The 15,603-nt window shown below is 34.2% G+C and overlaps 1 protein-coding gene across 1 annotated transcript; it reads right to left on the bottom strand.

Annotated features, from left to right (window-relative positions):
• Positions 1-2,528: 2,528 nt before the first annotated feature.
• LOC306859188 (E3 ubiquitin-protein ligase MARCHF9-like) lies at positions 2,529-15,352 on the bottom strand (the record flags this gene model as incomplete). Its single annotated transcript, XM_079400094.1, has 4 exons — positions 2,529-2,863; positions 3,853-4,045; positions 4,179-4,334; positions 15,011-15,352. 4 exons carry the CDS (start codon positions 15,350-15,352, stop codon positions 2,529-2,531), a joined length of 1,026 nt encoding a protein of 341 aa, XP_079256220.1.
• Positions 15,353-15,603: the final 251 nt, after the last annotated feature.

The raw sequence follows: 15,603 nt of genomic DNA, 5'->3' as shown, positions 1-15,603 counted from the left end.
AAAATTAGAGAATATATATATATATATATATGTGCACACACACATATAGATAGATATTTAGATTATAAATATATATTGATCATATATATATATATAATTTATTTACTTGATGTTAATCTATCAATATGTCTGTGTGTATATATATATATATATATAATGTTTATTTTATTATTATTCTTTAAAATATATATTTCACAAACTTTACAATCATCATCAAGATATATATTTAGTCAGTATATTATATTTAATTTACATGACTTTCCAGGTCTGAAGAAATAACTTTAGGAGCCTTCTATCCAGCCGTCTATCCACATCCACTATCTTTCCACTTTAAACCAACTTTTTTTCCCTCCATGTTACTCCTGAATGGTACCAGGGACCATGTGCATGTGATCTACTAATCCTCTACAAATAAAGCCAAAATATGCTTACCAGGATCATTAACTCCTAAATAAATATAAGCATGTGGATAAACTAAGCCATTACACATTCTAATAACACGCAGTATCATCATCACAGCACATGATTAAACTCCGTCGACTGTGTGTGGATGTTTGAGCGGTGTGACATTGTGAAAGGACTCACAGTGGGCTCCTGGCGTTGACACATCTGCCAGGTGAAGGCTTGTGACAGACGCCTTCCCTGCAGCACTGTGACCTCTGCAAGGGCCGCCCAATGATAGTGGCACCCAGGAGGCCCCACGCTTGTAACCTGGAGTGATAATCTATGAGGCGCTAAAACAAAGCTGCATCAGATCAAGGTCAATACACAGCGTGAGGAGCTGGAGATGCTTGTTGGTCTCACAAGTGTTCTTGTTCCTGAGAGAGTAAAAACATGCTAAGCCATGACCAATGAAAATATTATGTAAAATGACTTATTTCCACGTGGAAAAATAAGGTTTATAAAATAAATCATACTGTTAGGTTTTTTTAGTGCTGTGAAACGATTAATCGTGATTAATTGCATCCAAAATAAAAGTTTTTGTTTACATAATATATGTGCATGTACTGTGTATAAATCGTGTATAATCTGTGTATAAATCATATAAATTATATGAATATAAATATATACATGTAAATGTTTTCAAAGCATATGCTGTATGTGTGTCTTTATATATACATAATAAATATACACAGTACACACATATAATATGTAAACAAAAACTTTAATTTCGGATGCGATTAATCGCGATTAATCGTTTGACAGCACTAGTTTTTTTTATGAAAAATGCTATAAAAAAGAGGAATGAGTTGAATTGTTTTTGTTTGTGTGTGATGATTAACAATGACATGCTACTTGAGATTAACTTTTTCTTAAAGGGACAGTACCTAAACATTTTAAATTTAAAAAAGTAAAATACTTCAGAAAACTAGGAAGTGTAGCGCATTTGTGTGGACTAATTTTAGTCCTTTTTAGAGCATGATTGTGTAAATCACCACCTTCTTTCTGACCAAAATCAAAACATCTTTATGTTCAATAGAAGAATAGAGTTTGAAACAACATGTGTGAGTGAGAGATTTTTTTTGTCTGTGTTAACTTCCTGCAATCTACATTTAAAAGAACTGGAAATTGTATGCATTCATAATAATAGCCTATAGACTGAACTAGAAAACAGAGGAATATAATATGGATGGTGGTCTGCTTTTTGCATACTGAGGCTAATCAGTCGTTCTTTTCAAATCAAGCTGCATTTGTGCATTATATGGTAAAAATGCTTGTGTTGTTCACATTCAAATGAAAAAGCTGTATGTGATGAGCCATTGCTCAAAGGTTACGTTCCAAATCGCCAACAAAATAAGTAGTATAGGTGTGTTATCTGTAAGAGGAGGCCACTTAAACAAACAAAAGCCTGTGTGATGATGCATTTCACAAACAGCAGATGAATAGTAGTGTTTATTCAAACGAGCACCATTCTGAATAAAACAAATTCATCATATCCATGTGTCGAGGAGGCATAAAACTTTACCCTCATGCAAAGGTCACTGTAAAATGTACAGGTATCTTTATTGCAGAGAAGATCAAATTCTTTTTAAATGTTTACGTCTTTTTATTCTCTGAATAATCTTATTATGTCTTATTGCACCCTCCCCTTTGATATATTTTAGTATGTAACATTTCGTTTCGCGTTTCCCTGGTTATTGTGTCGTGATCGTTTGGTTATGGTTGGCTTTCTTGCTGCGTCAGAAGCATCCGTAAACATCATTTACAACAATAGGTCCATATGAGTCACCATATACATCACACGTCGGTATCACTTCATGTACCATTCTCCCTTAGAAAATCAAAACGTTTTAAAAACCGTATCGGTAAAAAAACAACACCAGCGAGGAAATCGAACTTAAAAATGCAATAGTGTGCTAGATCATGAGAGAGTCTCACCAATAGAAACTCCAGGAACAACTGGCACCAATGTCCTACGCATTGTTCGTGTGCATTCCTGTCTGTTGAAAAAGTCGTTACGCAAGGAAAATCGCGATCATCCTGGCATCGTAACGCTGTCTTTTGCAGGAAAAGGCGCTCCTCTTTCCTCATACGGTCGTGACCCGCATCACCACCTCACGGTTGGTGGCGGTGCCGAGCCGCGTGTCGCTGGGCCGCAGCTGGCTGAGGATGTGGAGGATGGTGTAGCCACAGTGGTGGTTGAGGATAGTCCTTAACCTGCGTACTCGCTGGCCGCCCCTGCTGCCGCTGGCCAGGCCGTGTGGGTTGCTGCGCGAGCCGCGGCTGCCTGCCTTACTGCTGGAGCTCACTGGGTCTCCCAAGTCCTTCGACTTCTCATAGTTCAATACTTTCCACTGCTGGTTTACAGCCTGCCATCGCTTAAAGATTCTATACACGGAGGAGCCCTCGTGGATTATAAGGCCTGTGAGGAATTACAGATTAGCGGATGTTACTGATCCATCCATAAACATACGAAAGTTCTCGAACACTTTACAATAAGCTTCAATTTGTCAATGCACTTGGTATCATGAGCTAACAACATTTCTGACAGCATCAATTCATCTAGGTTAATATTATTTTATAATACATTACATAAATGAACATGAGTTCATACATTACAAACAAACAACAAAGTATCGCATGAATTAACATCAGTAATATTTCATGTTCATGTATTCTGAATGTAAAAAGTGAACATAACGATATTAATAGTATATCTATCTATCTATAATCTATTTGTATAAGTATATAAACAATTTTTTTATAATATATAAAAATTATTTAATTTAATAATTTATTTTATATTAATATTAACATTGTCTGTTCACAATATACTATATATAATTTATATAAACCTTATTTTTAATAATATAAAAATGTATAAATAATAATAGTAATATATTACATAAATGAACATAGGTAAAATTAGCTCTTATATTCTGAATAAACATTAACATTAACATCTATCTATCTACACAATTTATATATATTTTATGTAATTTATTTTTTTAATTATTTAAACCACCACAACTTTACAATATTACATTTTAAATAATAGTATTATATTAAAAAAGATTATAGTACTAAATAATTTATAGTACATTTATAAATTAAAATGTATTGGTATATGTAGAAATTAGCATTAACCGAGATCAAAATATGCTTAAAAAGTATCATTTATTTATTCAGTATAAATAATATATTACCAACTGTTAAAAAAACATTTTGTAAAGTTCTCATAATTTCCCTATAACAAATGTACACATACTGTATATCCATTCATATGTATATGTAAATGTTTGTATATTAGGGGTGTTATTCAAATTTCTCATTGTTTGGTTTGTAATGTGAAATCCAATAGGAAGTCAAAGAGAGGTTCTAACATTAAAAAAAATTTGTTTTGCTTCTCACCTATGCACACAATGTCCATGAACCCATACATGCCGTAGCAGATCTGGAAGAGCAGGTCCTGGCGCTGCCACTTGGCAGACGGGCTGAGAGAAGACCACACCAGCCACGAGATACTGGCGATGAGGAAGAGTGAGCCCAGGATAATGGCAGCGATCTGCACCTTCTCAATCACTGTCAGAGAAATCGCCTGCCACTGATACACACAGCATTAAAAAAACACAGTGAGATGCATCTTCTTGCTTTGCTTGTAGAAGCCTATAAATAGAGACTCTAGCCAGTGCTTTGCTCTGACCCAGATACTTTGCAGTTTGAGGCTGATGCTTTACCTGCAGCGGGTTCTTGGTGCTGATGGCCAGGACTTGGTACTTGAAGTAGCAGAGCTCGCAGCTCCAGGAGCCTCTCTCGCTGATCCAGCGAATCAGACAGGGTTGGTGGGTGCAGCGCACGGAGCCGTCGCAGCGGCATGGGCTCAACAGCTCTCCCTGCGGACAGGGGAGAGTGAAATATAATGATCAACACATCCAGAATCTAAAATTCATGCTGTTTATTTTTTTAATAAAGGATGGTCCCAAGAACAGTCCATTTTCATTGACTTTCATCAAACATGATAACTTTCTCTGTCTCTGAAATGCCCTCTTTTCTATTGATATCACCAAGGCTGTAGGCAGGAAGACATAGTCTTAGCATTACAGTTAAATCCTGATCAATACAATCAATTTTCACCCTAAATTGTTTCCAGCTTAATATTTGCTTTTATTTGGAAATGTGTAAGTGAAATGAACGGGAAATGTAATTTTATGTTGTATTTAACCAGTGTTGTTACTGTTAACTAAATATGAAATCTTAAAAATGATTGGTAATTGAAATCAAACTGAAATAAGATCAAATATAAATATATTAATATTAAACCTTAATCCTAGAATGAAAATGAGAAATAAATAAAAAATAAATATTTTAAATTTAAAAATTAAATAAAAATAATTAAAGCTATAGAAATATCACATAAAAAGATAATAAAAATTACATAGACTAAACTAAACTAAAAGCTTATTCAAAATATTAATAAATACTAGAATTCTAAATTTGACTAACATTCAAATGAAGACTAAAATACAAAACTAATGCAACATATTATTATATATTATAATTGTTCCAAAAAGTTGTTTCAAATTTTTTAAGTTATTTTTTAAGACATTTGAAGTTACTCAATGTTAATTTAAGGGACAACTGGAATATTTTAGTTGAATAAACTACAAATTTTAAGTCAGCGGGGTAACAAATTATTAACAAAGTTGGTAACAAAGCGGGGTAACAAAGTTGAAAACAATTTTTTACAGTGTATGTAACCAATTAGCATCAAAACCACTTTTCTGGTATAAAAATAAAACAAATTCAAAAGACAACGAATTTGCGACAGCTGAATGTAATATTTTTGACAAGCCAATCGTGTCAGTAGAGTATCATGTTTTATTTAAGCAACGAAATAAACTTCATTCTGGAAATAAGTATAATGAACTATGCAAAAAGTATTTACAAGGTCTCCAGCATATTTAATAACCGAAATTCAAACAGTTCACCTCTCACACGTTATCAAGTGTCATCATTTGGAATATTACAACTAAAATCATCGATATAACACACTCATGGGCATCAGTCACTGAATTCTTGCTGACTAAAAAATAAACAACTACTATCTTACAATCCATCTGTTTTCAAATCCACATCATTTGAATATCACAACGTCAATGTCTGTCACAAAATAACGTGCACAATAAACAGTAGTATTAGTATTTAAGAGAAGCAGAGTATTTCCTGGAAAACTCACATTAATAAAAATAATAAAAATGACCTGTTTTCTGTTCCTGCATGTGACGAACACGACCATTTCATTTCTATTTCATTTCTTGCAGTGCTACCCAACACAGATGTCAGTTCCAGAGCCTCATCCAGCGGGATCGCAGCACATCTGCTGAAAGCCCCTATGGGCATCACAATCCTGTGACATCTGTTATCATCTCGAGCTGCCATTACAAGCGCAGGGCCGTGGGTAAGAACACACACCTCGATATCTATTCATGACCGGACGCTGCCACACACACAGTGTTGTGGTGGAGTTGATTTACGTAAATGAGATATTACTCATGAACCCATCGGCCGTTACAAACGCTAAATCGATCAGGCACACAGCGAGCTTCATGCGGCTGCTGACGAGACTTATGAGCGGCTGTGGAGGGACCGGAGGATCTGAAGAGTGTGCAGTTAAAAGACGGGTGAGTTATTTTGTCCTCTGCTGCTCCAGACACTCAATCAATACACACGTCTGAAAGTCCTGCAGCTCTGCAGGTACAACACTCGCGCTCTGGAAAACGCTTTTGAGAGATTTCACTGGAAAAGAACCGGTTCTTGCGTTCTGTCACTATGGTGCATTCTGTGGTTGCTAAGATGTTGTCAATAAAAGAGAAGGTTTTACTTTAATGGTTTAATATAAAAGCTCATGGTTTGATGTTTGAAAATTAAGGGACAGTGCACCCGGAAATGAACTTTACTCACCCTCAAGTTGTTCCAAATCTGTACGAATTTCTTCCGTCAGATGAACACAAAAGAAGATATTTTAAAGAATGCGAATAACCAAACAGTTTTTAAAAATGTGGGATATCAAAGGTCCCACATGACAAAATTTTCATTTTCGGTAAACTATCCCTTTAAGACAGCTATAAATATTAGTATTATAATTGTACTGTTGTTTTGAAATTATTCTTATTATTGTATTTTTCTTAAACGTTATTTTATCAAATTTTATTTTTATTTTACAGTAAAGTATTACAATAGTATCACTTGTCATTTCCGTTCTTTAATATTTATTTAATACTACTACTATTAATTGTTATCATTATTGTATTTTTCATAAATACTATTTCATAAAGTTGTATTTTTTTATTTTACAGTAAAATATTACAATAGTATTACTTATCATTTACATTGTTTTAATATTTTATTTACTACTACTATTTATTATTATTATTATATAGTCATATTGATATATAATCACAAAATCTTGGTCCAAATGTGCAGCCTTACAAATTAGCAAAAAAATAAATAAAATTAAAATACCAATCACAATTATTATCAGAATAATGATAATAAATAAAAATCTTTTTACACAACTTTTTTCCAAATATTACATTTTTGTTTAAAACGTTAATTTAACAACAATAATAATGGTTGCTGTTGTCGTTATTATTAGTAGTAGCAGTAAATGAAACTTTTTAAACATAATAATTCTGTATAACTCTTGTAATATTTATAGTATGTAATTATTATATATAATTTATGATTTCATTATGTTATTGTATGTCATTATTATATATAATTTTAATGTCATTATAACTTTGGGCCAAATTATGCAGACTTACAAACAAGGAGCTTTTTAACACACATATGTTCATTTAATAAAAATAATATCGAGCGGTGAGAACCAGAAGGGCGTAAGTGACATTTCACCAACTTTACAGGAGAGCCAAAACAAAAATGTTATCATAGTTTGATCTGACTTTGTGTACTGATTTCAATTGTTTTATAATACAAATTTGTACACTCATGGATGACAGTACTTTTGCTAGTAGAAAGAGCTCATTAAGAGCTTTCATTTGATGTATATATCTCCATTTCACAAAAAATGTCACTTACGCCCTTCTGGTTCTCAGCCCTCGATATCAACAATTATCATTGTTGGTGTTATAGTAGTAGTACTAGTAGGTGAAAATATTAAACAAAATTATAAATATTACTATTGTAATTGTGCAGCCTTACAAACAAGCAAAAAATGTTTATCAGAAAAATTGCAATTTGCAATTCCCCAATCTTGCAGCCCTAAGTAATATGTTACTATCCAGGATGTTTAATACTAAAGGTTAGAGCTTTATTCTATTCCTTAACCCTAAGTATGAACATGAACTAATAATACAGCCTCCACCACAACAACTGACAGTGACTGTGCTAGATACTGTATATTTGAATCAACTAACATTACAGATGTAACGCAGCATTTCCAGAGCTGCCAAGAGAACATTCAATAGATAGAATGTGAATAACAAGCCGAGGATAAAGAACAGGATGTCCAACTGGGGGGCAGAGATACAGGACTGTAAGATTGATGTAATCTTTAAAGAAAGACTGCAAACAAAAGAAACACTGAATGCCTTCTAAAGTGCTCAGGTACTGCAGCATAAAAGCAGAGAAAAGAGGAAAGCAATCTCTGGTCATTAATTGCATCGATTCGTTAACTGTGGTACCAGCGTGTCTAAATGCAGTTTTGAGGTGTGACTAGAATGAGAACCGCTTTAAGCTTAATAATCACTATTGATTCTGAGGAGAAACACAGATTTATAGGGTGTTCATCTCAGTTTGTCTGAATAAACACAGAAACAGCCCAGTAAAGAGAGTCAATTCAGCATGTGAAATACAAACAGTGGGACCCAAAAGTCCACAATGAAAATCTGGAATGTTTATTATTTTATTAATTCTTAAATTATTTCATTTATTAAAATGTAATTATCACTTAATATGTGTAAAGTAATAATAATAATACAATTAACATTAATTAAAATATAATTAAATAATATTAAATATATAACTATCAAACACGAAGTATTAATTAATTTAAATAATAAGGTTTAAATAACAAGAAAGGTTTTAAGCTTAATAATCACTATTGATTCTGAGGAGAAACACAGATTTCTCATTTCAATTTGTCTGATGAATACAGAAACAGGCCGGTAAAAAAAAATAATAAAAAAATAAATAAAAAAAAATCTGGGATGTTTTTAAATATATTATAATGTAATCAATCAAATCAATTAAAATAAAAAATAAATGAAAGTTAATTAAAATGTAATTAAATAAAAAATACTATTAAATAAATAAATATTAAATATTTATTAATTTAAGTACTATATATTAAATATTTATTAATTTAAATAATAATTATTTAAAAATTAATCATTTAAATAATAATGCTTATTAATCCTTTTAATAATAAGAACAGTTTTAAGCTTAATAATCAGTATTGATTGTGAGGAGAAACATATTTGTAATTATATAAATAAATAAGTAAGTGGGATCCATTTAATTCATTTTTAAAGTCATTATTAATTATAATAAATCAATTCATAATAAATAAATTCCAATTTATTCAATAATAAAACATATTAAATAAATACTGAATCATATTAAATAATTAATTAATTTTTAAATTCAATAATATTGCTATATTAATAATAATAGTTTAATTTTAATAAAAATAAATTAATACATTTTATTGTGGAAATAAAGTCTGAGGATTTCGAACATTTTAAAACGAAGATAAGTTATTGAATAAGAAGTATTACAGATTCTGTACTATTTCTAGGTCACTAGTCACTATTTAAATAATTATATGTATCACTGTTCGTTGTAACTCCTTAACACAAAAGGATTTTCCTGCTTCCATTACAGCGCAAGATGCTCTTTGGAAGGTCTGGAACCATGCTGGAGGAGAAGATGATCATCAGGTTTAGACCAGATTAGCTTGAGTGCTGCTGTCATTAAAACTGTCACTTCAATTCAAAATCAAATTAAAAAACATAAACCAGAAACATTTTCGCCTTTGAACCCCACTACTTGTCCTGTACATTTCCCGTCAAGTTCTCCAGTACAGTGAACATCACGAGTCTGTCCGATCTGATCAATGTGAGCGTTACGATAAGTGGACCTGGATGAGTCATACTGTGCTTTAATGTAAAGCCTGTCCTCCTCTTGTTGTCTCAGAGTATCTAGCTGTTATCCGAGATCCAAGGCCAGATTTTGTTCAGCTGAAATCAAACATCAGTAACAGAAGCTCTCTCCATCTCTACATCTGTAATTAGCACTCAAGTCATTCTCTGCACATAGTAATCATTGACAAAAAGCTTCGTTCTGTGTGTGAAAAGAGACGGCGGCATCATGGCAGATCACGCTTTGGCGTTAAAGCCAAATATAAAAAAAAAAAAACTCTCAGCTTAATCTGATTAAAGTTCGTATCCAGAACAAGCATAGCATGTTCCATAAGCCCTGGCAGATCAGAAAGCTGACTAAGGAGGACTGATATCCCATCTACCCCTTCAGTATGCCACTCATATTTAAAGCAACGAGGACTATAATTCCTGGAGCTATATTTTTGCATTGTCATTCATCTATATACTGTGGCTTTGAAACGTGATTCATCATTATGCAGCCGCGTTCTGAGTCAGTCACTTTGGATGACAAGCGACTAAATAGCACAGTTATTAGAATGAATTAAAACTGAAACCATAAATTGTTGGTACTTAAAATAAACATGAACAGAATATATATATATATATATATATATATATATATATATATATATATATATGTGAAAAAAAAAAACATGACATCATTGTGCAGCCAGGTTGTGAGTCAATCGTTTGAGACGTAAATGGTGACTAATCACACTGGGGTGCGTTTCCCAAAAACAACTGTGATCGCAAGGTCCGTCATTACCAATAGAGTTCAATGGAACTTAGTTAGCTAACAATGCTTTTGGGAAAGACACCCCTGGATGACAAGCAACTAAACAGTTATTAGAGTTATTACAGTTAACTAAAACTAAAACCATACATTTTTGCGATCTCTCTCTTGGCTCTCTGCGAAGGCGGACGCTTTTTCTCTCCTCCCCTTATCTTCCCTGCTTGCTCTCTTGTCTTGTCTATTGTCTAACACTTGAGAGACTCTTTCTGCACTGCTCTCCAAACCGAACAATCATGGATTTGATCAACTGGTCTCTCAACGCAATCGACACCATATTCTCTACAAGAGCGCGGGGTTCGGGGGAGCCCAATTGTCTGGACGGGACGTTCGCTACTGGCTACACGATGGACGCATGGGAGAGATGGTGGGTCGTGTGTCTGGCGGCTCTTTCTGTGGAGGACATTGAAGACATCTACCTATTCGGAACCATGATAACGGGTTTTCTGCTGATTGGATTAGGCTTTGCCCTGGGTTATCAGAGAATTCAGAAGACGGGAACAGCTGTCCAAAGCCTCACAAGGCTGCCCGTCATGATTGAAGCAGTGGGCAGAGCGGTGAGCACTGAGACTGAAACTATCAACCGCAATATGGATTCTATCACGGAGAAGCTCACAGTTGTGCTGAGAAAAATTGATGGACTTGGAGACCAGAATGGACAAAGAGAGCTGTGAAATTGGTATGCAGCTGCTCGCACCAAGACCAAACAATCTTATCATCTTTCGGCTTCCCAAAACAACAGAACTGCCTCGGACAAGGTCATTCTGGAAACAACCCCCCCGGAAGGGCACTGCAGTGAGACGCTCTTGCTTCCTGACCCCTCCCACAGACACCCGGATTGTCGACTCTGTCTGGGTCCCGATCAAGGATGTTTCCATGGCAATTGCTGTGTCGCTATCACAATCTGCGGACTGAGACAACTTGTTTTGGATACCAGCGGGGCGGATCTCCAGGCCTACAAATACACGAACTCACATCACACACATACCCATATATACAGACATTCCATTCACCCCCCACCCCCGATCCCTCGCCTTCGCCGCTTTGTTCCGCCAGTCCTACAGGCGGGTCTGTGACCGGCGCTGAGAATAGCTGCTGGGAAATGCTGTTTGTAGGAGCTGGATTGCCCCCCACCTGTTGCAAGTCGTGTGTCTATGGTGTATTGATTATGTGCTTTTGTTGCAGGGGTGTTTTTTCTGTTCTCACACTGTACTCCCATAGGAGCATAGTCTGGGGGTTATTTTTTTTCTCCCCTCCTTCCTCATGTTTAAGCTGTATTTCTTCCTCAATTCCCTGTCTTCCTGTCCTGTCCACCCCCTTGTCATATTGTATTGTATGTATGTCTGTGTATGTATGGACAGGTTGATGGCTAATTTCGCTGGTACTTGTGACTAGTGACAATAAAGGGCTACTACTACTACTACTACTTTTGTTACTTAAAATAAACAAAAAATTAAATTAAATATAAAAAATGCTTAAAGATATATATATTCTTTTTTTAAGTATTATAACTAAAACTTAAATAATTATATGGATAATTATATTTAAATAAAATTAATAAAAAAAATTAAAAAACACAACAAAATTGCTAGAACTTTAACTAAAATTTTAATAAAAATGAATTCAAATTTAAAATATTTTTTAAAAACTATAATAGTGTCGCCATACTAAAATAACACTGCTAAATAGGTGTGACATCAAAGACAGGAAACAAATATTCAAAAATATTATATTCTAAATATTATATATTATTTATAAAATATATAATTGTATATTGAGTGATTTTAAGAAACTCCAAAACAGAATCAGGCACTGAGATTTTGAAATAAATAAATAAATAAATGTTTGTGTGTTTTAGAATACACAGCTACTTTTTTTTTAAGTTTTTAATTATTATTTTAATTATTATTCTAATTTATTCTTATTATTTTTTTAATTCCTTTTAGATTTTTAAAAAATGTCCATACATTAAAATTCAATGGGGTCCAGTGTTGTTTTGGAGTCCAATGTTTCTCAAAATATTTTTAATTTTTGTTTTGCATTAAACCATACACATTTGAAATGACATGAGTATAAGTAAATTACAAAATTATAATTTTTGGGTGAACTACCCCTTCAATTTTGCTAAATGTTGCAGTTAAAACATTCTCCAGCAGGGGCTAATGCCCTCTGGATCTAATGAGGTTAATTCTTGAAATTCTGATTAAATTGTACGTTAGCGAAGATCAACGAAACAATATTATAACTAGGAATGACAGATCTTAAAACGCCTGAAAGCAAACTCCTTATGTCTTTATTCCAGCGGCTGCTCTTCTTCTGTCTGTCTGGCACTTTCAACAGCTCATTAAAGCATTTATCTGAGAGGCAGGTTTACACTGAAATGCATCTCGCATTGAAAACAGACTGGCTGACATAATCAGATGGACAGCCAGATGGATTGTGTTGGTACATGGCTAACATCTTTCCATATTAGCTGGTGTCTACGGCTAACTTGCAGCAGAAGAGCTTTACAGGTTTCACACATCTGTTGTTTCTCAGCTTGGCTGCTGACCAAACATCCATCCTGCATTCCGCCCATACCATACAAATACTCATTTATCCATGAGGATCTGATTATACTAATATAGACGCTCAGTTCTCAAGCAGGTCATCCATCACGAGACATTTTGCAGCTATATTGCTGCTTAATATTTTGACAATTAAAAAGTGAACTGCGTTGCCTATTATTTTCCTTTTATGATCTTCCAGAGCCTTGTTTTTCCTAACATTTCAGTCTTCCAGACCATGTGAATCCTGCTCCTGGCCTGCATGAACACAACAGTCTTTGCATTGCAAATGAATGAGCTTCAGGCTGCCCTGGGCTTTAACATCCACACCAGGATCTATTCATTTCCATACAGAACGTCGTTGAGACGTCTACTGCTCATAAAAAAGCAATAGAGAGGTTAATTGGGTGGGCATATTGAACCTGTAAATCGACAGCCTCCAATGGCATACCTGTAAACCCATCAAAAGAGAGATGCATTATTAGTCTACATGCTGCCGCTGGTCTTTGTTCCAGATGGCGTGGTGGTGAGCTAAACATGCTGCCAATACTTCCCAAACTATTTCTGCTCATTTGTGCAAAATTAAGGCTCACTTTATATGTTTAATGTTTACAGTAAGCAAGCAAGGCAACAGAACAATGCATAATGTAGAACTAAACAAAATGCATATTATGCACATAATTATGCAGTGTTCATGTTAAAGTTTATTTACAGTAATAAATATGATCAAACTATTAGACAACAAATACTTAATATCAAAATATTTCTCTGCTTATAATGCAGTATAAATTAGATAACTTTCTTAATTTTTATTATTCGTGTATATTATCATTTATTATTATTATTACTTACATTTTGGTGTTTATGCAAGTGTTTTTACATATATAAGTACTATATAATATTATTAGACAACATCTACTTAGTGCATTTTATTGTTGAGCTACTGACAATTATGCAGTGTTGTTCATAGTATTATTATTATTAATCACATTTTATTATTCATGTAAGTGTGTTTATATAAATAAGTACTGAAAATATTATTGGACAACATGTAGTTATTGCACATTTATTTTATGGAGCTGTTTACAATTATGCAGTGTCGTTTCTGTATTATTAGTAGTAGTATTGTTTTATTATTAGCCACATTTCAGTGTTCATGTTAGTGTATTTATAAAATACTAAGTAATATATTGAACAACATGTACTATTACTAGTGCATAATTATATTGTGAAGCTGTTTACAATTATGTATTGTTCATAGTATTATTATTAATCATTTTAGTGTTCATGTAAGTGTATTTAAATAAGTACTAAAATATTTTTGGACAACGTAGCCTACTTATTGCATAACTATTTTGTGGAGCTGTTTACAATTATGCATTGTTGTTCATAGTATTGTTATTATTAAACCAAGCCTCAATTCAGTGTTCATATCACGTTGTATTACATTGAATCTGAGCAAATGCTAATGAACAACGTGTACTTTGTGGAGCTGTAGTATTTCACTACAGCAACAATAACAAGCAGCATGTGCAACATGGCCACTGCATTATAATCTACCACATTTAAAATGGGAAATGTGACCCTGGACCACAAAACCAGTCATAGGTAGCATGGGTATATTTGTAGCAATAGCCAACAATACATTGCATGGGTCAAAATGATTGATTTTTCTTTTATGACAAAAATCATTAGGATATTAAGATCATGATCCATGAAGATATTTTGTAAATTTCCTACCTTCCTTTTTGATTAGTAATATGCATTGCTAAGAACTTCATATGGACAACTTTAAAGGCGATTTTCTCAATATTTGGATTTTTTTGCACCCTCAGATTTTCAAATAGCTGTATCTCAGCCAAATATTGCCCTAACAAACCATGCATTAATGGAAAGCGTATTTATTCAGCTTTCAGATGATGCATAAATCTCAATTTCAAAAAATGGACCCTTATGACTGGTTTGTGGTCCAGGGTCCCAAATAGGAGCATTAGCGCACCCAGGCCTTGTTACTGTGCTCTCGCATGTGATATAAAACAGCGTTTGTTTACCTGCTCGGGCCCTTGGAAGCAGATTCGACACTGAGGTGTTCTCATGCCGCTGCCCGTGCTGCTGGTGAGGCTGACCGCGTCCAGGCCCGCCTGCAGTTTGGGGTCTTTCTCCTCAAACGCCAGACTCCTGGGCCTGGGGTCGCTCCCGTAGTATTCTTCCTCGTCGTCGCGGCTGGAGCAGTCAACGAAGGGCGGCCATCCGCAGCCGCCCATCCCGAGCCCCCTCATGCTGTTGGGTCGTCTGCTCGGCTCTGCGTCACTGTCGGAGCGTCTAGAACCGGATCGCACAAAAACCAGCACCTTCAGTTCGTTAAAAAACATGCGGATCCGGTTCTTGAACATGTTTGACTACATGTGTATGTCGTATGGCTGAAGTGAAATTGTTTACGAAAGGAGTATTGTTTTATATATATGTGTGTGTGTGTGTGTGCGTGTGTGTGATTATTATTATACTTGATAATTATTATTGTTGTTATTTTTATATAACATTATTATTTGTATACATTATTGTTGTTGTTGTTTTTATTAGTATTATTTTAATTATTATTGTCGTTTTTGATCCCGTTAGGCCTATTGCTACCCTCAAGTCTCAA

The sequence above is a fragment of the Barbus barbus genome, assembly GCF_936440315.1.
Source record: "Barbus barbus genome assembly, chromosome: 40".
NCBI lineage: Eukaryota > Metazoa > Chordata > Actinopteri > Cypriniformes > Cyprinidae > Barbus > Barbus barbus.
Note: the sequence above shows the minus strand (reverse complement) of the source record. Positions and strands in the feature narration are given on the sequence as shown.